The sequence below is a fragment of the Somniosus microcephalus genome, chromosome 23 (genome assembly GCF_052327205.1).
Source record: "Somniosus microcephalus isolate GS21.2 chromosome 23, FLI_Smic_1.0, whole genome shotgun sequence".
Classification (NCBI taxonomy): Eukaryota; Metazoa; Chordata; class Chondrichthyes; order Squaliformes; family Somniosidae; genus Somniosus; species Somniosus microcephalus.
This window is the reverse complement of record NC_141009.1, coordinates 21,095,392-21,120,614: the sequence shown is the minus strand read 5'-3', so window position 1 is coordinate 21,120,614 and position 25,223 is coordinate 21,095,392. Positions and strand designations below refer to the sequence as shown.

The 25,223-nt window shown below is 44.0% G+C and overlaps 1 protein-coding gene across 3 annotated transcripts in view; it reads right to left on the bottom strand.

Moving 5' to 3' along the window:
• The window catches only part of LOC147101724 (carboxyl-terminal PDZ ligand of neuronal nitric oxide synthase protein), a 172,376-nt gene extending 147,365 nt beyond the window's left edge, over positions 1–25,011 (bottom strand). Inside the window, exons 1-2 of one of the 3 annotated variants that reach the window (XM_085965583.1) lie at positions 23,740–25,011; positions 23,088–23,159 (exon numbers count right to left, since the gene is read on the bottom strand). In XM_085965583.1, coding sequence (XP_085821709.1) covers positions 23,088–23,159; positions 23,740–23,844 — 177 coding nt within the window. In that variant the 5' untranslated portion in view covers positions 23,845–25,011. Of the gene's footprint in view, positions 1–23,079; positions 23,160–23,739 lie in introns of those variants that run through there. The other 2 variants (XM_085965584.1, XM_085965585.1) reach the window with 2 other exon arrangements.
• Between the last annotated feature and the right edge of the window lie 212 nt (positions 25,012–25,223).

Genomic DNA, 25,223 nt, shown 5'->3' with positions numbered 1-25,223 from the left:
ATGGGGGCAAAATTCAGTTGCTTTGCGTCTCCCGCTAGCGCCCTAAGTGGGCGCAAAGCAACTAGCGCCCAGGCGTGGCGCCACCAACGCCTCCGGCGATATTTAAAGGGCAGGTGCCGGGCAGACATTTTTTTATGCTGGCCGCCTGCCAGCACCTGCCCCCTCTGCCCTCCTCCCACGGGGTGCTATCCGCTTGAACTCCCGGCATGGCTCTTTTGCCGGCACACCGCTCCCTGGTGGCCCAGCTGGGCCCTGGTTCACGCTGCGCTAGGCCCCTCCCCTTTAGTAAGGGGAGGGAGACCTGCAGAACCGCGGCGCGTAGCGCCATGATATTGAGCTGGAGTGCCCCCATGAGGGAGGAGGAGCGCTTCCAGTAGCGCCCTGCCTCCTGCTTGGGGCGCTACCATCTAATTTTGGCCGCGGGGGTACTAACTTTTTCGAGGCGTTAAAATTAGCACCCCGGCGAAGTTAGCGCCCCGAAGAGGGCGCGACCCAATTTTTCCCCCAATGCCTTTAGCTGGAGTTCACTGGACAGATCTTTGAATAAAATATTCTCCCAATTTTTACAGTTTCAACATCAAGCACCCCAAGTTGGAGGCAGTATGGCGAGAAGCAAGAGTACATTTTCTGATTGTACACTGCTGGTGAGAAGTGTCACCCACCAAGGGCATATACTTTGGAACTTAATTCGCAGAATCATGCTCCCTCTATGACGTCTCGGCAATGTGCATGAAAAGGTATCTTTTGCCGCACCAATACATTTCCATTTCCCACAGCCGCTACTTTCATGGGGTTTGTAACAGAAAACTGGCGTAGTTTATGTTGAATTAGAGACAGTTTATACTCTGCGCTCCATCCACTCGCAACTGGATAGACACTGCACAAACTCATCTCACTTAGAACATTTACAGACAAACAAAACCTTTGTTAGAACAGTTCAGGCATATCAAATCCAGATTGCAGAGCTGAAAGGATAGCACCTAACCCAGTGTCCCAAACAGTCCTCAATAACATACTTCAATATAATTGTTACTGTAACAATTGTGAATAATTAAAATTATTCGGTAGCAAACCACTGCTGCCATATAAGCATTATGCATTAGAAAAAGGAAAGTGGCTAAAGAAGAATTGCTGGGGCCAGGGTCAGACGGGTAGAGAAAGAACTCGCATTTATAGAACACATTTCACGTCCTCAGCACATCCCAAAGCACTTTACAGCCAATTAAGTACTTCCGAAATGTAGTCACTGTTGTAATGTAGGCAAATGCAGCAGCCAATCGGCGAACAAGGTTCCTCAAACAGCAATGAGATAAATTATCAAATAATCTGTTGTAGTGGTGTTGGTTGAGTGATAAATGTTGGAGAACTTTGCTGCTCCTCTTCTTGGGATTTTTTTTATATACAGTCAACGGAACAAGCAGACAGGGCTTTGGTTTAACATCTTATCCGAAAGACAGCACTCTGACAATGCAGCACTCCCTCAGGACTGTAATTATGCACTCAAGCCTCTGGAGTGGGGCTTGAGCCCATGACCTTCTGACTCAAAAGGTGAGAGTGCTGCCACTGAGCCAAGGCTGCCAAGCAACGTAAACTCGAGGAACAGCACCTCATCTTCTGATTAGGCACTTTGCAGCCTTCCGGACTCAATATCAAGTTCAACAATTTCAGATCATAACCTCGGCCCCTATTACATTTTTACTTATATTTTTTTCCACCCCTTGTTTTGGGTCTCCCTTTCCCCAGCCCCTTTCCTTTTTTTTCCTCTCTCTCACATGGCAGCTCTCATCCTGCCAGTACACTTCACACCTAATCTCAGCCGTCTTTTGTCTCCACTTGTCCTATTACCATCTCGTCTGGTTTTGAATACCTCTTAATGTCTCTTACTTCTTTTGTGCTATCGCAGCCCTGCCTTCGATCTATTTTATTTCCTTTCCAGTTTTGAAAAAGGGTTTCGACCCGAAACGTCAACTCTAATTTCTCTCCACAGATGTTGCCTGGCCTGCTGAGTTTTTCCAGAATTTTCTGTTGTTCTCAAAAACTCTTGTGGACTATACTGCATATATAACAATCCATAACATAGTCAGTTCTTTATTTAGCTTTTTAACTGCTTATATATAGGTCTGTGTAATCCTCAGTACTTGATGGCACTTAGTGCCATAAGTGAAGAAACTCAAGCAGTATCCATTACAGACATGCAGTGGTTTATCAGCAAAATGCAAGGTCTTCACTGATGCATCCTAGTGCCATGCTGCCTCATACACACAAACTCGCCACAGTAATCCTGATACAGGTCAGGCCCATCTGTTAGTATTGGGCATACAGCCTGTTGGAAGGCAGATGTCCACATGTGTTTCTCCTGGCTGTACCATGCTGTAAGCAAAATTTGAGGTTCAATGGACTAACGCTGAGCTTCAAGTCACAGGCTCTGCACAAAACTATGGACTTGCATCCTCCAACCTTACCCCGTTCCCTGCCCCGCCCCTCCCCTACCAGCCTGCATTGGTTCCAGCTACACATCATGGTGCCACTCTCCCCTCAATGACGCACACACATGACAGTCCCAAAACTATCTCCTGCCCCCGTCCCCAGCTAGAGCGTCTGACCCATTTGCTCTCTTTATACTTAGAATTAAAATTAGAAGCCCTTAAGGGTTTTTTTTCCCCCTTGTATGGATTATATCAGCTGGCACCAGGACCCCTGGAACAATAAACCCCCTCCCAATAATGTTTAAAAAAAAAAATGGAACTCCAGCAGCACTTCAAAAAAACATTTAAGTCACATTAGACATAGCTGGAGCTGCAACATGCAGTACTTGGTCATCCCAACTTTATTTTAAAGTGATTCTGGAATCCCTTTTCAATTTTCAGGAGAAAGGTAGATTCTGGTAATTACACTATTTAAATACTTCAGGAAATAAGGTACTGCTGAAAAGACCTTAGGGCAATGATTGTTTCATTTACCACTAAGACTCCAAATTGTTTGTGGAGCAGCTCAGTTACTCAGCATTTTCTTCTCCAGTTTTTATTTTAACACCGTGTCTTAGACAGACTTTAAGGATATCTGATAAATGGGCCGTTTCAGGAGCAGAAAGAGAGGATCATTTCAATGGTATATTTAAAAGGAGAAGGAAGGGATGGTGGTTCAGGCAGGTCATAGCTACATCAGATTCCCCAAACTCTTTCACACTTTAATTTATCACTTCACTGTTTTTTTGCAATTCTAGTGTGGTTGTGTCACTTCCTGCAGACATGTAATCAGAGCTCAGCAAGGGTAGAGAAATGCAGCTTCTTTGAAATGGGTTTTGTTTCAACATTTACTTTTTTTTTAAGTAATTCAACATTTGTACAGATTAGATTGTCAAATCCATCCAAACACAGCAACAACAAAAAAAACTCCATTATGTACACCAAAAAATCTAAGCAAACACACCATGGAATTTTAACAATGATGCCACAAACCCTGCAAACATTGTATTTTTGTATTTAAAAAAAGATTTATGTAGCACCTTTCACGACCACCAGACATCTCAAAGCGCTTTACAGCCAATGAATTACAGGTACCTGTACTTTGAGTGTAGTCACTGTTGTAATGTGGGAAATGCGGCAGCCAATTTGCAGTGAATGTTGGGTGAAAACTCATTCAGACTCTGCAAACGTGCCTTTCCTACTTTCAGACATGTACTCTTCCAAATAGGGTAATGGTGGTGTATTGGTTACGGTGTTGGACTAGGACCCAGAAGTCCTCAGTCATGACATTAAATCTGGTCATTTGTTGTTCAGCATCAGAAAAATAAATAGTGGCTGACGTAAGAAAACTACTAGGCACTTGGTCTGAATATTAAACAAGGCTTTAATCAACTGTTTCACAACATGGAGGTCTAGTTGTCCTTCACTAGTTCCTGTTTACAAAATGTCCTGAGCAAGCTGGGCCCATGCCTGAGTATTTATACTCTACCTGGACAGTGCCACCAGCAGGCCGCCCAGTAGTGTTTCATAAGTCATTTCTACATGAATGGCAAGATTCATGTCAGTGGCCATGAAATCTGCCAGAATTGTTGCAAGAACCCAACTGAGTCAGGAACATCCTTCAGGGAAGGGGAGGGCACCTGCTACCCCGACTTCAGTGCCACAATAGGTGGTTGACTTTTAATGCCCTCTGAAGTTACAAGGTTTACCACCTCAACTCCAGAGAACAAAAGTACAAAAACGAAAGCCTGAACAACCCTGCTTCTACAACGGAGTTGAAGGATTCTGCTGTGGAGGATCCCAGCATCATCAATTCCGGGCATCACAAAAGAAATACTGAGCTGGGCTGGATCCCCACAATTCTACCATTAACAAACATTCAGACCGGAGTAATGTTAAACTTCAAGTAATCCAGGCATTAAAGCAACATTTCTCCAGATGGGAGTTAAATTCGTCAGTATTCTTAGTTTCCCTTCCCTTCACCTAAAATAGGTTAAATCATCCAATAGTACAGCTTATTGTATTCTCGTGAGTCTTTGAAGCAGTGATTGCCCCAGGACTACTGCAGTCCTATCAAGACTCACTGTGCCCCAGCACTAGTTCCTCGGTTCAAGTTTGTGTGCCAGTTACACTGTGACAAAGGGTAGGCCAGATACTTCCCAGCTGCTATGAATTGACCCATTCTTTACAAACCCCCTTACACCAACCAGGTGCAATTTTTCTGCCGCAAGCAGTCAATGTTATCTTGTCTGGCTTTAGTCAAACAAAAAACAATTAAACACCACATTTTCTTCACTAATGAACTGAATACTTACAGCTGCAGGAGTTTCCTTTCAAAATGTCCCTGCCCTCAAAGAGCACTTTTAAATAGGATTTGAAACAGAGGCCAATATTTGCCAAGAAACTGTTTACACTCTATTGTATTTTCTCCACCTCTTAGCAATTCTTCCTCCTGTCCCCTTCCCGCTACTGAAAACAGCAGCACATCTTGGGAGACAGTACTTGGTCCAACTGGCTGCTCTACATCTGCGAGCTGGACAATTACCGACTGAGCGGACAGAAGGATCTGCAACCAGAGGACACAGATTTAAGGTAATTGGCAAAAGAGCCAGAGGCGAGATGAGGAGAAGTTTTTGGGGGCTTTTTTTTCCTAACGCAGCAAGTGGTTATGATCTGGAATGCACTGTCTGAAAAGATGGTGGAAGTAGATTCGATAGTAACTTTCAAAAAGGGAAATAGATACATACTTGAAAGGGAAAAAATTTGCAGGGCTATGGGGAAAGGGCAGAGGAGTGGGACTAAAAGCTCGATCAAAGAGCCGGCACAGGCACAATGGGCCAAATGGCCTCCTTCTGTGCTGTATCATTCTATGATTACCAGTTGGTGATTGGCGAGGGGGTTCACAACCAAGCCAAATTCTACCCTTGCCTGCTGCATACACACATACACTTCACCACACAGCAATCGCAGCAGGAACTCTGCCTGGTTAATATTCCTGGATACAAGGTGTTCAGGAAAGATAGGGAAGGAAAAACAGGAGGTGGGGTGGCAGTATTGATCAAGGAGAATATTAGTGCTGGAGAGAGAGGATGTCCTGGAGGGGTCAAGGACAAAATCTATTTGGTTAGAGTGGAGAAACAATAGAGGTACCATTACACTACTAGGTGTGTTCTATAGGCCGCCAACTAGTGGGAAAGACAGAGAGGAGAAAATTTGCAGGGAAATTACAGAGAGGTGCAAAAACTATAGAGTAGCAATAATGGGGGACATCAACTATCCTAATATAGGCTGGGATAGTAATAGTGTAAAGGGCAGAGAGGGGGAAGAATTTTTGAAGTGTGTTCAGGAGAACTTTCTTGATCAGTATGTTTCCGGCCCAGCAAGGAAGGAGGCATTGCTGGATCTGGGGAATGAGGTGGGTCAAGTAGAGCAAGTGTCAGTAGGAGAACATTTAGGGAACAGTGATCACAGTATCATAAGGTTTAGACTAGCTATGGCAAAGGATAGGGAGCAATCTAGAGTAAAAATACTTAATTGGAGGGAAGCCAGTTTCAGTGGGTTGAAAATGGGTTTGGCCCGGGTAAATTGGAATCAAAGATTGGCAGGCAAAACTGTAATCGAACAATGGGCTGCCTTTAAAGAGGAGATGGTTCAGGTACAGTCGAAGTACATTCCCACAAGGGGGAAAGGTAGGGCAACTAAATCCAGAGCTCCCTGGATGACAAAAGAGATAGAGTAAGATGAAGCAGAAAAAGGGGGCGTATTTCAGATGTCAAGTTGAGAATATAAGTGAAAACCAGGCTGAATATAGAAAGATCAGAGGGGAAGTGAAAAAGAAAATAAGAGGGGCAAAGAGAGAGTATGAGAATAGATTGACAGCTAACATAAAAGGGAATTCAAAAGTCTTCGATAGGCATATAAATAGTAAACGGGTAGTAAGGGGAGGGTGGGGCTGATTAGGGACCAAAATGGAGACCTACGCATGGAGGCAGAGGGCATGGCTGAGGTACAAAATGAGAACTTTGCATCAGTCTTTACCAAGGAAGATGATGCTGCCAAAGTCACAGTGCAAAAGGAGGTAGTTGAGATACAGGATGGGATAAAAATTGATACGGAGGAGGTACTAGAAAAGCTGGTTGTAGTCACCATGACCTAAAGAGTTGGTGCAGGAGGGAGGGCTTTAGTTTCCTGGATCACTGAGTCTGCTTCTGGTGAAGGTGGGACCTGTACAAGTCGGACAGGTTGCACCTGAACCTGAATCGGAACGGGACCAACATCCTTGCGGGTAGGTTTGCTAGTATTGTTGGGGGGAGTTTAAACTAACTTGGCAGGGGGATGGGATACGGAGTGAAGCTATAGTCGGGGGTAATGCACAGCCAAATATAGAGGAAAAAAGTCAGCCTGGAAGGCAGAGCAAATATGTAACGGCACAAGGTAGTATGGCAAGGCTGGATGGCATTTATTTTAATGCAAGGAGTCTTGCGAGTAAGGCAGATGAATTGAAGGTGTTGATGAACACATGGGAGTATGATATTGTTGCTATCACAGGGACATGGTTGAGGGGGTGGCAGGGCTGGCAGCTCAATATTCCAGGGTATAGAATCTTCAGGCGAGACAGAGGGGGTGTTGTAATATTAATCAAGGAGTCAATTACTGCTGTAACGAGGGATGATATCTTAGCAGGTTCCTCTGATGCGGCCATATGGGTAGAACTTAAAAACGAAAAGGGGGCAAGCACTTTGCTAGGAGTGTACTATAGGCCCCCAAACAGTAAGGGGGAGATAGAGGAACAGATATGTAGGTAAATCTCAGAGGTGTAGAAATAATAGGGTAATAATAGTAGGGGATTTCAACTTCCCCAATATTAACTGGGATATTCAGTGTGAAAGGCTCAGAGGGTGCAGAATTCTTAAAGTGCATCCAGGAGAGCTTTTTGAGCCAGCATGTAGAAAGCCCTACAAGAGAGGGGCGGTACTGGACCTAATTCTAGGGAATGTAGTCGGACAAGTGGTAGAAGTGTCAGTAGGAGAGCATTTTGGTGACAGTGACCATAATTCGGTGAGATTTAAGGTAGTCATGGAAAAGGACAAAGATGGACCAGAAATAAAGGTTCTAAATTGGGGGAAGGCTGATTTTAATATGATATGGCAGGATCTGGCCAAAGTGGATTGGGATAAGCTACCTGTAGGAAAATCCACATCAGAGCAGTGGGAGTCTTTCAGAAAGGAAAGAGAGAGTACAACGCCAACATGTTCCTGTAAAGGTCAAGGGTGGGACCAACAAGCCCAGGGAACCCTAGATGTCAAGGGATATAAAAGAATGGATTAGGAGAAAAGGGAGGCTTTTGGCAGTTACAAAGGACTAAAAACAGTGGAAGCCCTAGAGGATTATAGAAAGTGCAGGGGGGTACTTAAAAAAGAAATTAGGAGAGCAAAGTGGGGGCATAAAAAAACACTGGCGGGCAACACTGGGGGGGGGGGGGCACGGTGGCACAGTGGTTAGCACTGTTGCCTCACAGCGCCAGGGACCCGGGTTCGAATCCGGCCTCGGGCGACTGTCTGTGTGGAGTTTGCACATTCTCCCTGTGTCTGCGTGGGTTTCCTCCGGGTGCTCCGGTTTCCTCCCACAGTCCAAAGATGTGCAGGTTAGGTTGATTTGGCTATGATAAATTGACCCTTAGTGTTAGGGGATTAAATACAGGGGGTTACGGGGATAGGGTGGGATATGTGTCGGTGCAGGCTCGATGGGCCGAAATGGCCTCTATCTGCACTGTAGATTCTGTGATTCTGTGATAATAAAGGAAAATCCCACGGTGTTTTATAAGTATATTAAAGGGCAAGAGGATAACCAGGGAAAGAGTAGGGCCCATTAGGGACCAAAGCGGCAATCTGTGTAGAGCCAGAAGATGTAGGTGAGGTTTTAACTGAATATTTTGCATCTGTGTTCACTATGGAGAAGGACGATGTAGGCATAGAAATCAGGCAGGGGGATTGTGATATACTTGAACAAATTAGTATTGAGGGGGAGGAGGTACTAGTGGTTTTAGCAGGCTTAAAAGTGGATAAATCCCCAGACCCAGACGAGATGTATCCCAGGCTGCTGTGTGAGGCAAGGGAGGAGATTGCCGGGGCTCTGACACAAAATTTTCAGAACCTCTCTGGCCACAGGGGAGGTGCCAGAGGACTGGAGGACAGCTAACATAGTACCACTATTCAAGATGGGTAGTAGGGATAAACCAGGAATTACAGGCCAGTGAGCCTAACATCAGTGGTAGGGAAATTATTGGAACAAATTCTGAGACACAGAACTAGTCTCCACTTGGAGAGGCAAGGATTAATCAAGGATAGTCAGCATGGCTTTGTCAGGGGGCGATCATGTCTAACCAATTTGATTGAATTTTTAGAGGGGGTGACTAGGTGTGGGGATGAGGGTAGTGCATTGATGTAGTCTACATGGACTTCAGTAAGGCTTTTGACAAAGTCCCGCATGGGAGACTGGTCAAGAAGGTAAGAGCCCATGGGATCCAGGGCAATTTGGCACACTGGATCAAAAATTGGCTTAGTGTCAGGAGGCAGAGGGTGATGGTCGAAGGTTGTTTTTGTGACTGGAAGCCTGTGTCCAGTGGTGTACCACAGGGATCGGTGCTGGGTCCTTTGCTGTTTGTTGTGTACATTAATGATTTAGATATGAATGTAGGAGGTATGATCAGTAAGTTCACAGATGACAGAAAAATTGGTGGAGTGGTAAATAGCGAGGAGGGAAGCCTCAGGCTACAGGACGATATAGACGGGTTGGTCAGATGGGCAGAACAGTGGCAAATGGAATTTAACCCTGAAAAGTGTGAGGTGATGCATTTTGGGAGGACTAACAAGGCAAGGGAATACACAATGAATGGTAGGATCCTAGGAAGGACAGAGGATCAGAGGGACATTGGTGTGCATCTACATAGATCCCTGAAAGCAGCAGGACAGGTAGATACGGTGGTTAAAAAGGCATATGGGATACTTATATTCTATGCCTCGGCTAATGAAGGCAAGAGCAGGGAAGTTATGATGGAGCTGTACAGAACGCTAGTTAGGCCACAGCTGGAATACTGTGTGCAGTTCTGGTCGCCACAATATAGGAAGGATGTGATTGCATTGGAGAGGGTGCAGAGGAGATTCACCAGGATGTTACCTGGGCTGGAGCGCTTCAGCTATGGAGAGAGAGACTGGACAGGCTGGGGTTGTTTTCCTTAGAGCAGAGAAAGCGGAGGGGGGACCTGATTGAGGTGTACAAAATTATGAGGGGCATAGATAGGGTAGATAGAAAGGAACTTTTCCCCTTAGTAGAGGGGTCAATAACCAGGGGGTATAGTTTAAAGGTAAGGGGCAGGAGGGTTAGAGGTGATTTGAGGAAAAACTTTTTCCACCCACAGTGTGGTTGGAATCTGGAACTCACTGCCTGAAATGGTGGTAGAGGCAGGAACCCTCAACATTCAAGAAGCATTTAGATGAGCACTTGAAACACCATAGCATACAAGGCTACGGATCAAGTGCTGGAAAATGGGATTAGAATAGATAGGGCTTGATGGCCAGCGTGGACACGATGGGCCTCTTTCTGTGCTGTACATGACTATGACCGGATGGGATGCATCCTAGGATGCTGAGGAAAGTAAAAGGTGGAAATTGCAGAGGTACTGGCCATAATCTTCCAATCCACTTTGGATACAGAGCTGGTGCCAGAAGACTGGAGAATTGTAAATGTTACACCCTTGTTCAAAAAAAGGGTGCAAGGATAATAAACCCAGAAACTACAGGCCAGTCAGTTTAACCTCGGTAGTGGGGAAGCTTTTAGAAATGATAATCCGGGACAAAATTAATAGAAACATAGAAGATAGGAGCAGGAGTAGGCCATTCAGCCACTCGAGCCAGGTATTGACTTGGATAGCGAACTGGTTGGCAGACAGAAAGCAAAGAGTTGGAGTAGGCCATTCAGCCCCTTGAGCCTGCTCCACCAGTTAATGCGATCATGGCTGATCATCCAAATTCAGTACCCTGTCCCTGCCTTCTCCCCATACCCCTTGATCCCTTTAGCCTTAAGAAATATATCCAACTCCTTCCTGAATATATTTAATGAATTGGCCTCTACTGCCTTCTGTGGTAGAGAATTCCACAGGTTCACCACTCTCTGGGTGAAGAAATTCCTCCTCATTTCTGTAAAGTCTGTGGGTTGTATTGCAAATAATACACCGACTCCAAGATTAACAAATAAAACAGGTCTTTACTATTCAGAGGTTCGGGCGAATCTGCCCTAGTTAACGTATCACAACCCTTATATACTGGTGTGGTCACTATCGGTATTACAGTATACATGAGCCAACAAATAGTGCCACACCTAAAGTAGTGCTCTTAAAGGCGAATGGTTACATTCTATAGTTCCCTTAAAGGTAAACGGGTACATACACTACAATTTCTGTCCTAAATGGCTTACCCTTTATCCTTAGACTGTGACCCCTGGTTCTGGACCCCCTGACCATCAGGAACATCCTTCCTGCATTTAGTCTGTCTAGTCCTGTCAGAATTTTATAAGTTTCAATGAGATCCTCTTTCATTCTTCTAAAGTCCAGCAAGTACAAGCCCAATCAACCCAATCTCTCGTCATACGTCATTCCTGCCATCCCAGGTATCAGCCTGGTGAATCTTCACTGAACTCCTTCCATGGCAAGAACATCCTTCCTCAGATAAGGCGACCAAAACTGCACACAATACTCAAGGTGTGGTCTCACCAAGGCCCTGTACAACTGCAGCAAGACATCCTTGTTCCTGTACTCAAACCCTCTCGCTACGAAGGCCAACATACCATTTGCCTTCTTAACCGCCTGCTGCACCTGCATGCTTACCTTCAGCGACTGGTGCACAAGGACACCCTGGTCTCGTTGCACTGCCCCTTCTCCCAATCTATTGCCATTCAGATAATAATCTCCCTTCCTTTTTTTGTCACCAAAGTGGATAACCTCACATTTATCCACGTTATATTGCATCTGCCATGCTTCTGCCCAATCACCCAATCTGTCCAAATCATCCTGGAGTTTCTCGGCATCCTCCTCACAGCACACACGCCCATCCAGCTTTGTGTCGTCTGCAAATTTGGAGATATTACATCTAGTTCCCTTGTCTAGATCATTAATATATATTGTGAAAAGCTGGGGTCCAAGGACCGATCCCTGTGGTACCCCACTAGTCACTGCCTGCCACTTGGAAAAAGACCCGTTTATTCCAACTCTTTGCTTTCTGTCTGTCAACCAGTTCTCTATCCAAGTCAATACCTTGCCCCCAATCCCATGTGCCTTAACTTTACACGCTAATCTCTTATGCAGGACCTTATCGAAAGCCTTCTGAAAGTCCAAATACACCATATCCACTGGTTCTCCCTTATCTATTTCACCAGTTACATCCTCAAAAAATTCCAGTAGATTAGTCAAGCACGATTTACCTTTTGTAAATCCATGTTGACTTTGTCCAATCCGGTCACTGTTTTCCAAGTGCCCTGCTATTACATCTTTTATAATGGACTCTAGCATTTTCCCCACTACCGATGTCAGGCTTACCGGTCTATAATTCCCCGTTTTCTCTCTACCACCTTTTTTGAATAGTGGGTAACATTAGCTACCCGCCAATCCATGGGTACTGTTTCAGATTCCATTGAATGTTGGAAGATCATCAGCAATGCATCTACTATATCTAGGGCCACTTCCTTAAATACCCTAGGATGTAGATTATCAGGCCCTGGGGATTTATCGGCCTTCAATCCCATCAATTTCCCCAACACCATTTCCCTACAAATACTGATTTCTTTCAGTTCCTCCCTTTCATCAGACCCTATGTTCCCCGACATCTCTGGGAGGTTATTTGTGTCATCCTTTGTGAAGACAGAACCAAAATATGTATTTAATTGGCCTGCCATTTCTTTGTTCCTCATTATAAATTCCCCTGATTCTGACTGCAAGGGACCTACGCTTGACTTCACCAATCTTTTTCTCTTCACATATCTATAAAAGCTTTTACAGTCAGTTTTTATGTTCCCTGCAAGCCTACTCTCATATTCTATTTTCCCCCTCTTAATTAATCCCTTTGTTGAATCCTAAACTGCTCCCAATCCTCAGGTTTACGGCTTTTTCTGGCCAATTTATATGTCCTCTCCTTGGATCTTATGCTAGCCCTAATTTCCCTTGTTAGCCATGGTTGAGTCACCTTTTTTGTTTTATTTTTGTGCCAAACTGGGATGAACAAATTCTGTAGTTCATCCATGCAGTCTTTGTATGTTTGTTTGCCATTGCCTATCCACCGTCAACCCTTTGAGTGACATTCCCCAATCAATCTTACCCAACTCGCACCTCAGACCATCGTAGTTCATTCTCCATCTTAATGAAGAATTCTATCATATTATGATCGCTCCGACCCAAGGGACCTCGTACAACAAGATTGCTAATTAATCCTCTCTCGTTACATAATACCCAGTCTAAGATGGCCTGATCTCTGGTTGGTTCCTCGACATATTGGTCCAGGAAACCATCCCGTAAACACTCCAGGAATTCCTCCTCCACAGTATTGTTACTAATTTGGTTCGCCCAATCTATATGTAGATTAAAGTCACCCATAATGACTGCTGTGTCCTTATTGCACGCTTCTCTAATTTCCCTTTTAATGCCATCCCCAACCTCCGCATTACTGTTTGGAGGTCTATATACCACTCCCACTAATGTTTTCTGCCCCTTGGTATTTCTCAGTTCTACTCATACAGATTCCACATCAGAGCCAATATCCTTCCTTACAATTGTGTTAATCCCTTCTTTAACCAGCAATGCTACCCCACCTCCCTTTCCTTTTTGCCTATCTTTCCTGAATATTGAATACCCCTGGATGTCGAGTTCCCAGCCTTGGCCACCCTGGAGCCATGTTTCCGTAATCCCAATCAAATCATACTCGTTTACCTCTATTTGCGCAGCTAATTCATCCACCTTATTACGAATGCTCCTCACATTAAGACACAAAGCCTTCAAACTTGTTTTTTTAACGCTCTTAGACCTATTAGAATTATTATTTACTGTGGCCATGTTTGATTTAAACCGTTGATTTCTCTGACTGCCACTTTTGTTTTTCTCCTTCCTATCTTTTGTTTTTAATCTTCGTTTCCCTTTCCTCTGTCCCCCTGCTCAGGTTCCCAACCCCCTGCCATTTTAGTTTAAACCCTCCCCCAGAGCACTAGCAAACACTCCCCCTAGGACATCGGTCCCGGCCCTGCCCAGGTGCAAACCGTCCAGTTTGAACTGGTCCCACCTCCCCCAGAACCGGTTCCAATGTCCCAGGAATTTGAATCCCTCCCCTCTCGCACCAGTCACTTGGACAAGCATGGATTAATTAAGGAAAGCCAGCACGGATTTGTTAAAGGCAAATCGTGATCAAAAAACTCAATCAAGTTAGTTTATGAGTAACAGAGAGGGTTGATGAGGGCAATGCGGTTGATGTAGTGTACATGGACTTCCAAAAGGCATTTGATAAAGTGCCACATAATAGGCTTGCCAGCAAAGTTGAAGTCCATGCAATAAAAGGGGCAGTGGCAGCATGGATACAAAATTGGTTAAGTGACAGGAAACAGACAGTAGTGGTGAATGGTTGTTTTTCAGACTGGAGGAAGGTATACAGTGGTGTTCCCCAGGGGTCGGTACTAGAACCACTGTTTTTCTTGTTATCTATTATTGCCTTGGACTTGGGTGTACAGGGCACAATTTCAAAATTTGCAGATGACACAAAACTTGAAAGTATAGTGAACAATGAGGAGGATAGTGATAGACTTCAAGAAGACAGACAGTCTGGTAGAATGGGCGGATATGTGGCAGATGAAATTTAACGCAGGAAAGTGCGAAACAATACATTTTGGTAGGAAGAATGAGGAGAGGCAATATAAACTAAAGGGTACAATCCTAAAGTGGGTGCATGAACAGAGACACCTGGGGGTATATGTGCACAAATCGTTGAAGGTGACAGGGCAGGTTGAGAAAGAGGTTAAAAAATCCTATGGGATCCTGGGCTTCATAAATAGAGGCATAGAGTACCGAATCAAGGAAGTTATGATGAACCTTTATAAAACACTGGTTTGGTCTCAACTGGAGTATTGTGTCCAATTCTGGGCACCACACTTTAGGAAGGATGTGAAGGCCTTAGAGAGGGTGCAGAAAAGATTTACAAGAATGGTTCCAGAGATGAGGGGCTTCAGTTACATGGATAGGCTGGAAAGGCTGGAGTTGTTCTCCTTAGAGCAGAGAAGGTTGAGTGGAGATTTGATAGAGCTGTTCAAAATCATGAGGGATCTAGATAGAGAAAAACTGTTTCCATTGGCGGAAGTGTCGAGAACCAGAGGACACAGGTTTAAGGTGATTGGCAGAAGAACCAAAGGCGACATGAGGAAAAACTTTAAGCAGCAAGTGGTTAGGATCTGGAATTCACTGCCTAAAAAGGGTGGTGGAGGCAGATTCAATTGTGGCTTTAAAAAGGAAATTGGATAAGTACCTGAAAGAAAAAAAATGGCAGGGCCAAGAGAAAAAGGCGGTGGAGTGGGACTAGCTGAAGTGCTCTGGCAGAGCGCTGGCACGGACTCGACGGGCCAAATGTTCTCCTGTTGTGCTGTAACCATTCTATGATTCTATGAAGACTGAGGCCAAATCTAAAGTCTACCACCACTGCGGCAACTGAGATCAACTAACTCAGAACTGACCAACGGATTGGTATCGCTCAGTGCTGCATCGTGCATTTATCCAGAGTCTTAACTATTTGTTCAATATCTATAGGAACTTTCTCCCCACAAAATAACTTAGAATTTCTCCAATGGTTCCTGCCGTGTACTGTACTATCAAGAGAAGCTGTTCTGAAAATAACTGCAATGTGACCAAAGGGTCATAGTTTTGACTTCCTGCGTTCATATGACATTCCTCTGTCCCTATTTTAAATGGAGACATTAACCAAATTACTCCAAGCTACTGTAAACTATGTGCTGGACAGTAAGTATATCCAGAACCAAGACTGCAAAATTTAAGAACTCTGTTTTCCATCTATAAAGTTGCACAAAAATTCAAACTGCAGTAGGATTCAGTGAAGTACAAAAGCTCTTGTGTTGAGAATCAATGGACCACAATTCTTACATACAAAAGGGTACAAGGAAAAAATATAGTTGTAGTCAGCTCCACATCCATACAAACATAAATATAACCTCGTACAAAGATCTCCCCGATGTTGCCAATTCTTAATTTCACTCCTTCCACAGTAAGAATTGGAACGTCTCTCCTGTTTTGTGTCCACTTCAATGCACAGAAAATAATTCCATTACAGGCAAACTTTACAATGCCTCAAGTAACTGTGAATTGGTTAAGCCAGTTTATAACAAAAACAGATCTAATGAAATAATTCCAGCCTCAAACCATTACCAGCCATTATGCTGTAGAACATGAAGGAAAACCAATGCATATCATTGTAAGGAAATTAGCTAGACAATTAAATCTCCAGACATGGACCAATTGTGAAGTTGAATTCCTTACACATCTCTTACATGGAGGGATGGTAGAATATTTCTCACTATTTGCTGTTCACGGCTGCCAAAAGGAGTGTAATCGCATTGTATGACAGTGAACACCAAATACTGCACTGCAGGACTGACTCTGATGTTACATCACTCACTCAAACAATGCTTCAAAATAATATAAACATCTACAAAGAAACATTAGGACCTTCACAACACAAATAACACAGCATCCTCTCTTTAACTTAGTAATTAATTATTTTTGAAGTTACAGTAATTTTACAACGTCTTCTGCTCGTGATTACAAAGCAAACCTGACAAGTGTTTGCATAGCAACTGTTGGGCAGAGCTACTTCCCGGGAATAGACCCCACCAGCAGACAAGACAGTCTCCATTCCTTGTGACAGATCATAAACATTAAAGCTCACAACAACATGCCAACTCAAAAAAATGTTTGCATGTGGCACACTTGAGGTATTGTGGGACTTAACAGACAGGCTGGAAATGTTTGGGGTTCCACTAATAAAATACCACAGGAACATTCCAGGTCTGATTCCTGATCTGTGTTGAGGTAGGTGAACTCAGTCAGGTGACCAGTTGGTGTCAATGGCCGAGAGTTAAAAATCAGATAAGAGTTTCCACTCTTGATCATTATCCAGTGATCTGCTGGAAACATGCATGTGTGAATATCAGGCGAGAATAGGTTGGGGTTTAGCTGTAATGCCCCCTACAATTGAATAGCCTGTCAACAGTCATTGATAAGGTTCATACATGGAGAATAACCACTGGGGCCAGCCATCAAAGCATCTACAGAAACATAACCTGACCAAGGAATCAACCTTCAATCGTGAAAGAGAAGGGGAGAAAAATCAGCAGGAAAAAGAGAAAAAATTCAGTGCTTACCCTGCAAACAGCAATTAATCTCCAAGCCCCACTCTAGACTTTGAGCCATAAAACAAACATAAAGCAAAAGCTTTATGCCAGGTTCTTTGAACAATCCAGCACAATTTTGGACATTTCTTGAGACCCTATTGTAGCTTCCAGCTTCAATTAAAAACCACAAATACTTGCAATCCCAAATCATATTAAATAGTAATTGAGCATGAAAGCAAATATTTTCTGTTTCTATGCTGCAGCTACCAGAGTACAAGCATGCCGGATACAATGTCCATTGCAATCAGATCCCATTATCCTACCATTCTTTACAAGGTCAGAGGAGGCTTCAGGCTCAGGAACTGAAAAACTCTGCACAGGAACATTGAATAAAAACCAAGGGACCAGAACACTTCCCCATTAATAATAGTATTTGCTCATTAAATGGAACTATATATAGGTATACTGCACCAACAGGCATCTTGGAAAATCTTTTCACCGCTTCAGGCTGCCTTTGAAATTGCGACTAAACAATTTAAAGCATGCAACTGTTGCATGTTCCCTCAATTTACAAAGCAAATGGCACTTAGTTAAAAAGCGGAATTACAGAACTGTTCACTTTCTGTTCGGATAGTTTCCGCTTTAAATTGTCATTCGGAAATTAGCGAGCACAGTTCAACAAGTAGCAATAGGTATTAAGTTTAAGTATTTTCATTGATGCCCTGCCTCAACGAGCCACTTATTTCATTGACTAAAAGTCAGATATCGGACTGCAATAAATTCTAAGAAAGGATAAACAAGCTCTTCAGTTTAATAAAATGTTCCAGTCCTGTACTGTGCAAGTACTCAGTAATTTCAGGGGCACAATATACAAAAGCAGCACAGACTGGATGATTCTACAATGCCTTTAATCCTACATCTTATTCTATAGAATCTAGAGAAAATATTACCTAACCATGCACAGTTTCCTTTGTAATACAAATTCAATAGGAATATCAAAGGCATAATGTTACTTCTCTTTTCGTCAATCATAATCCGGCACAGGCTCGACGGGCCGAATGGCCTCCTCCTGTGCTGTAACCATGCTACGATATATATATTATAATAATGGACAATTGTGCCATATTTATTATAATAAAGTGCATAAGAAATATCAAAGCTCCTTTGAGGGTTCAAGAAAATGTTTTCGTATTTGCATATTGACATGAATCAACTGAGCAGCCTGCGGGTGGCGCTGTCCAGGGAGAGTATAAATACTCGGGCACGGGCCCAGCTTGCGCAGGACATTAACAGGAACTAGTGAAGGACACAACTAGACCTCCATGTTGTAAAACAGTTGATTAAAGCTTTGTTTAACGCTTAGACCAAGTGCCTTGTAGTTTTTTTACGTCACATATTACAATACAAAATAGCTGCATAAAAGCTATCACCTTTACGCATCAATGCTGTTACAATTATGCGCCATATTGGTATCAGCATACTGAAGGAAATGCAATCTTGTGTAGTACACTTATGTGAAGCTTTTAATTCACTGCCTCAAATTGACTGAATTATACCTCACCACATATGACAGACCTATAACCACTTCATTCTAGAGTTAGATAGCTCAGAATGCTCTCTCCAGACACAGCCAATGCTTAGGATGGCTACATCTGTATTTACCGTGCTGGGCATTCAGTTCAAGCTAACATAGTATTAAACTTGACTGAAACCCTAGTAAGAAAACTACAGTCCAGATTTTCACATTATACCTTCCCCCACAGTGAAATGCCGCACTTTGGCAAGTAATAAAAACAATTATAGATGGATTCTAATGTTAAAATGTTGACCTGAGTAACAATTATCTGAATGGTTATTTTAAACCTCAGAACAATATTGCATTGCCCAAGAGGCTCAACACAAAACAAGTCTCTGCTAGAGAATGCCTAACTAACCACGCGCAATGATCCCTTTGAAGATGCAGCTTTGCAGGCAACCTGAATAAGAGATAAATATCTTTTTTGCAACCACACATTTCCCCCACTGGCATAGTATCAACATTTTAAAATAAGATACCAAAGTTACCAAAAAAGGATGGGCTTGTTGGACCAAAATAGTGAAGATGCAGCACTATCACAGATTGGTAAGTAATAAAAACAATTATGGATGGATTCCAATACTAAACTACAACTTACATAGCACTCCTCAGATACAAGATATCTCAAGATTACTTTATTGGACTGAGGCCAAAAAAAAGAGAGAGAAAGGAGTAAAATGAAGGGGAGCAGGGACATACTGACTGAAAGGGCAGCCATTAATGATGAAGCAGAGGATGCGGACAATAGTGAGTAAGCAGTGTCAGAAACACAGGCTGTACCTTTTACAGTGGGAGGAGATCACAGAAATAAGGTAGGTAGGATAAGTACATGAAGTGATTTGAAGGCGAAGAGGAGGATCAGCTGGGATGGGGACCCATTGGATCTTGACAAAGACATAGATGATGGGAGTCCAGGACTTTGTGCCAGTAAGGATAAGGCCTATGGTGTTCTGAGTGAGTTGTAGTTATGGAGGGTGAAGGATGGCAAGGAAAGCATTAGAGAAGTTGAACCTCAAGGTGATATGTACTCCTAATGTACTTAGGATTTCAGCAGCAATGCGGTGAGGTAGTGATAATTTACCTATGGAACAAGTGTTGTTGGGAAAGTCCATCTTTTAATCAATCAAATTTTCACATAGCTAGTGTCATTCTCTTTCCGGGAGAGAAAAATAATCTGAAGTTATTAATAAAAATATGGAAAACGCAGTGCTGCCAATGGCCTGCTTTCACTGCCGTCCTTACTTTGACTTGTTGTACAAAGTCGCTGTTGCTAGTTGTAGCACCCTGCAGCTCTCTTCAACCCACCCCCACTCCCCTTCTTTAAAAAAAGGTGGAAAGTACTGCACAGCACCATCATGTGAGACAATCGGATGGTCAGATGATCTAGTGCTGTTTCCTAAGCAACAGTTCTTTAGCATGATGCCAGATTACATAAATCAGGTTTAACGTGTGGAAACTACTGCAGCGGCATGATCACACAGTCTATTGTTACCTGCACTTAATAACTAATGAGCATGGCACCATTTTTAAAGGACAACTCAAAAGACAAAGGGGTCGCAGAAGGTGTGGATAATCTCCCAAAAACCAGCACACTTCAAAGTGGCATTGTCCTTCAACAAGTGATTTACCTCAATACCAAGTAAGTATTTGACAGAGAACCACAACTTCTTATCTGGTTTTTCCCACATCACTCACATCATTACAGTTCCACAAGACCATACATTGCCTTTGTTTACTGCAAGTAATAAGTTGTGCAGCAACTAGTCGCTTTTGCAACAGTTCAAGTTGACTGTAGAAATATTTTACGTAATATTTCACAATATCCAACAGTTAAGCTGATCTGACTATGCAAGACATAAAAGACTGTTAAAAGCAGAATATTCCTTTTAAAGAATGTTGTCTCTTCTTGCCATATCTCTACTCTTCTGCTGTTACAGTGCCGTGGGAAACATTCTGTTCCCTTTCCCGCCTAGCCATTATTCATGCCAGAGAAGCGTCAGTGAAACTCAGCAGACTGTGACTGTAGGAGGCATCACAGCTGAGCCAATCCTCACTCAACAGCCACATACACTTTTAGTAGTGGGGGGGTCACTGGATAATGATCAGAAGTGGGGATTCATGGCTGATTTTTCTCTCCCTAACCCACAGAACATAAGAAGTAGGAGCAGGAGTAGGCCATACAGCCCCTCAGGCCTGCTCTGCCATTCAATAGGATCATGGCTGATCCGAATCTAGACTCACGTCCACTTCCCTGCCCTCTCCCCATAACCCCCAATTCCCTTATCTGCTAGGAAACTGTCTATCTCAGTTTTAAATCTATTTAGTGTTGCAGCTTCCACAGCTCTCTGGGGTAGCAAATTCCATAGATTTACTACCCTCTGAGTGAAGAAGTTTCTCCTCATCTCAGTTTTGAAAGGGCAGCCCCTTATTCTAAGATTATGCCCCCTAGTTCTAGTCTCACCCATCAGTGGAAACATCCTCCCCGCATCCACCCGATCAAGCCCCCTCACAATCTTATATGTTTCGATAAGATCGCCTCTCATTCTTCTGAACTCCAATGAGTAGAGGCCCAACCTACTCAACCTTTCCTCATAAGTCAACCCCCTCATCTCCGGAATCAACCGAGTGAACCTTCTCTGAACCACCTCGAGAGACATTGAACCCAATTGGAACACCCTTCCTGCTGTCCTGGTTGAGATTAGCCACTCAGCAGAGATTTGGTGAGTAAACCATGGGCCTTCCTGGTGGCAAAATGCTCCTTTTATCTGATTGTTACTATGAGGAAATGGACTGGTCCACAGGCAAATCTCTTTTGCATAAACGCTCCATTACCAATTACCTGGCACGCACTTTACTGCTTATACTTAGAATAGACAAAACATGATACTAGGAAATGCATACCTATGAGGTGATGTCCTGCAATGAACACTTTGTTTCAACATGTGTCTGCACAACACCCATCAACAATACTCTCAGTTTCAGCCCATGAATTCATGTTACTGAAGGTTTTAAGGAGGATCTTAAAAGGAGGAGGAGAGGAATTCCAGAACATAGGGCCTAGACGGTAGATGAGAATAAGCAGAGATAGGAGACGCACGTTCTGGCTTTAAAGTCAGCCAGAGTTGCCTCAATTCCCTGCTACAGTAAAATGCAAATATTTTTACATTATTCAAATCACACTTATTATATGAGGGTGAAGGGGAGAAAATTTGCTTAGTTGTTTCTCGGCTTTCTTGGTGCCTCTGATGTCATCTGTAATCAGCATCACAGACCTTGTACTTGTCACATCAGGCAACTGTCATGAAATACAGCCCTCCCACAAAACATTTCTATCTTAAGGCCAGAGATGGAAATAATAGGTTGTACAAGATCCCAGACCTGCTGGTTTCATTTCTACATGTTCATGTTCTACTGACAGATGCTTCTCACATGAGGGTTCCCCCAACTTTTGGCAGATACTCCCAATCACTTCTGAAAGCATAATGTTCAGTCACTTAGAAATAATATTCTCCACAGCTATTACTGAATTGAAATTTGCGGCGTCCCGTGTTGATGAGCGAGGACGGGAGGGATGGGCAAGTGGGACTTAGTGCGGAATAGTTTTGAATGAGCTGAAAGATACGGAGCGTGGCGGGTAAAGGGCCAAGCAGGACAGCGCTGAATTAAAACTAATTTAGAGGAGACAAAGACATGGATGAGGAAAGGGTGGAGGTGGAAGTAAGCAGTCTTTGTGAAGAGGAGGATATATGGTTGGAAGCTCAGCTTGGGGGTCGAACAGGGCAGTTTAGCCGAAGACATTGTCCAGGTTGGAGGATAGAGTTAGCGGCAAGGGTACAGGGTTTATGGTGGGATCTTTGGTCTTCCCAATGTTTTGTTGGAAGAAGCTCCTGCTCATCCAACACCAATGCCCAACAGGGAAGATGTGGTTACTATGTTGTATGAGTCTGAACTACAAAACAGAATGAGATCCTTTGTATTATTCTACCCCATGTCTGCAATGCCCATAAATGCAAAAAGTCTCTCGTGGCTGTTGTAACCCACAAGACCATTGGCGGGCAGGGCCCTGCCCATTAAAAACCAGAAGCTTCCCTCAATGGCTCAGGAGGTAAATGCACCACACAGTGTGGTGCTGGGCCAGTCCAGGATGGTCCCAGTTCTGATGAGGTGATCCTAGTCAGATAGCTGTGGAGTGCTGTATGGGGTAGGGTGTGATGTGAGGGGACACCCCAAACTAACCAGGAAGGGGGCAGGGAGGAAGAGAATATATTGACCATGGGTACTGTTCTTAACTAGTACTAAAACTGAATATATAATTGAAATAATGCTCCTTAAATGAAGCCTGCTTTTTTAATGCATCGATTTAGTTAGATTGATGTTATATGCAATCAAAAGCATTTCCCTCAATCTGCCGCTACAAGCTGGTCTTTACCCACCCATTGCTCTTGTGACAGATGTCAATACAGACGCTTCACCCTCAAGTAACACCACACCTGTTGTGTTGTACAGTTCTCGGCATTCAAAAACCACACACCAATGCTCTGACTGTATTATGGTGGCTTCCACACATTGCATCACAGAGACAGAAATGCGGTAGTGATTCCCAACGACACTCACTCACTTACCCGTATCCTACGCATGGCCGCCACTATCTCCACACGACTGTTCGGCCTTTGTACATCCAGACTCCCGACGTACTTGGAAAAACAAAAAGGGTTCATTATGTTAACGAGCAGCTGGAAGCGCTATCCCGGCCAAGTCGAGCTGGAGGGAGAGAATCATCTTGCGGGTTTACAAGGCTGGAAGCGGCCAGTCAATTTCTTTTGTTAATTTCAAACTCTTAATTCAAAGCTGCGATTATTATTTGAACTGATGCAAGAAACGGCTCCCGTTTAAACCTCGGCTCTTTTACACGCCAACGGCGAGGGGTGCTAAAAGTTCAGGACGTGTTTTGAATTCCAACCACAGCATCTACCCGTCAAATTAAATCGTTAAATAAATAACGCGCATTATCCCACATTTCTACAACACAATTGTTGCATAAATCACAATTAAGTCTTCACTTGATTTTTTTTTTACATTTTTTTGCTGCCGTCGTTGGGGACAGTGATGTGAAAGCTATTGCCAGGATTGTTTGAAATGTTTGGAGCCAGGAAAGTAATAATAGGTTTCACACAATCCTTCGCGCCTTTTGCAGCTTGGATTTAACCTGGGCACAGAGATGCTTTTCTTACATTAACAAGTGAAAAATGTTGCCATGTTATTGGCGGACGTTACCTTGGCCTGGAAGTGAATGCCATGCTGGAAAGCCTCCTCGTTATGCAGGGGGGTCCTGGAGTCACCGACATCGTCCACCAAGTTGTACCTGTTCCTGACCGGCATTTTCAAAGGATCCCCAGCAGTCACAGAGTGTTGGCAGCAGCAGCGCCGAGTGCAGCGGGTGCATAGCACCCGGAGCCGAGTTCTCCCAGAGCACAGAGAGAGTTCTCCCAGAGCAGAGAGAGAGAGAGAGTTCTCCCAGAGCAGAGAGCGCGCGAGAGTTCTCCCAGAGCAGAGAGAGTTCTCCCAGAGCAGAGAGAGAGAGAGAGAGAGAGAGAGTTCTCCCAGAGCACAGGGTCAGAGAGAGAGAGAGAGAGAGAGAGTTCTCCCAGAGCACAGGGTCAGAGAGAGAGAGAGAGAGAGAGAGAGTTCTCCCAGAGCAGAGTTCTCCCAGAGCAGAGAGCGCGCGAGAGTTCTCCCAGAGCAGAGAGAGTTAGTTCTCCCAGAGCACACAGAGAGTTCTCCCAGACCACAGGGTCAGAGAAACAGAAATTACAGGATCAGAGAAACAGAAATTACAGGATCAGAGAAACAAAGATTCCAGAGCACAAGGTGAGAGAAAGATTTCCCACAGCAGGGTTAGCAAGGAGAGAGCTATCCAGAGGGCAGGGTCAGAACACGGGTTCAGAAATGAGGGATTTCCCAGAGCACCGTCACAAACCAGATACCTCCCTGGACGCAGTCAGACTGATCTTCAAAGCGCAGATACCCAGACACATTCATAGAGCAACAGCTACTGCCGCCTTCAGCCAGTCACAGCCTCACCTGCCCGCTCTCATCCCCTACCGATCCCACCCCAACCACTTCCTCCGCTCCCTTCTTGACTGTTCACATTAAGGGGGGGGGGGAAGAGAGAGAGATAGATGATCACGGGGTTCGGTTTGGTTCCAAAGATTACCTTTCCTCAAAAAGCCAAAGATGATCTTTTCTGCGCCCCCTTTTCCCAGCCCGCAGCCTCTAACAACTTGTCCCAAATGTGCGGTGAAAGGTAGCGCTGAGCCGAACGTGCAGGCGGGGCAGTAAGTAGTTCGTCCCCTGGGCTCTATCTCTATGTGTTCTGTGTGCCACTTGCTGTTTCAATGAGTGAGGAACCTCACTCGTCTTCTTCCCATTGGAGCAAAGTTGCATCACATGATTAACACTCGACCGACCCCGCCTTTTCATAAACAAAAGTGTCTCCGGAAATCCGGGCCTCATTTGTACCGGCCTGGGTGATGTGTGTAAGCGTGCAGGCACCTGCGGCTTGTATACCTCTCCTGCCGCACTCGGCTTCGCACTGTAGCTCTGGATCACTTCCACTAGAGGTTGATTTGTATTCAAGTTGGGTGACTTAGGTGCTAAAAATCAGGATTTCCGCTCCCCAGTATGGCATCACAAATTACAGTACATTACAATATCTTTAATACACTAATTAATACTATAGAAATATTGTAATTAAATAC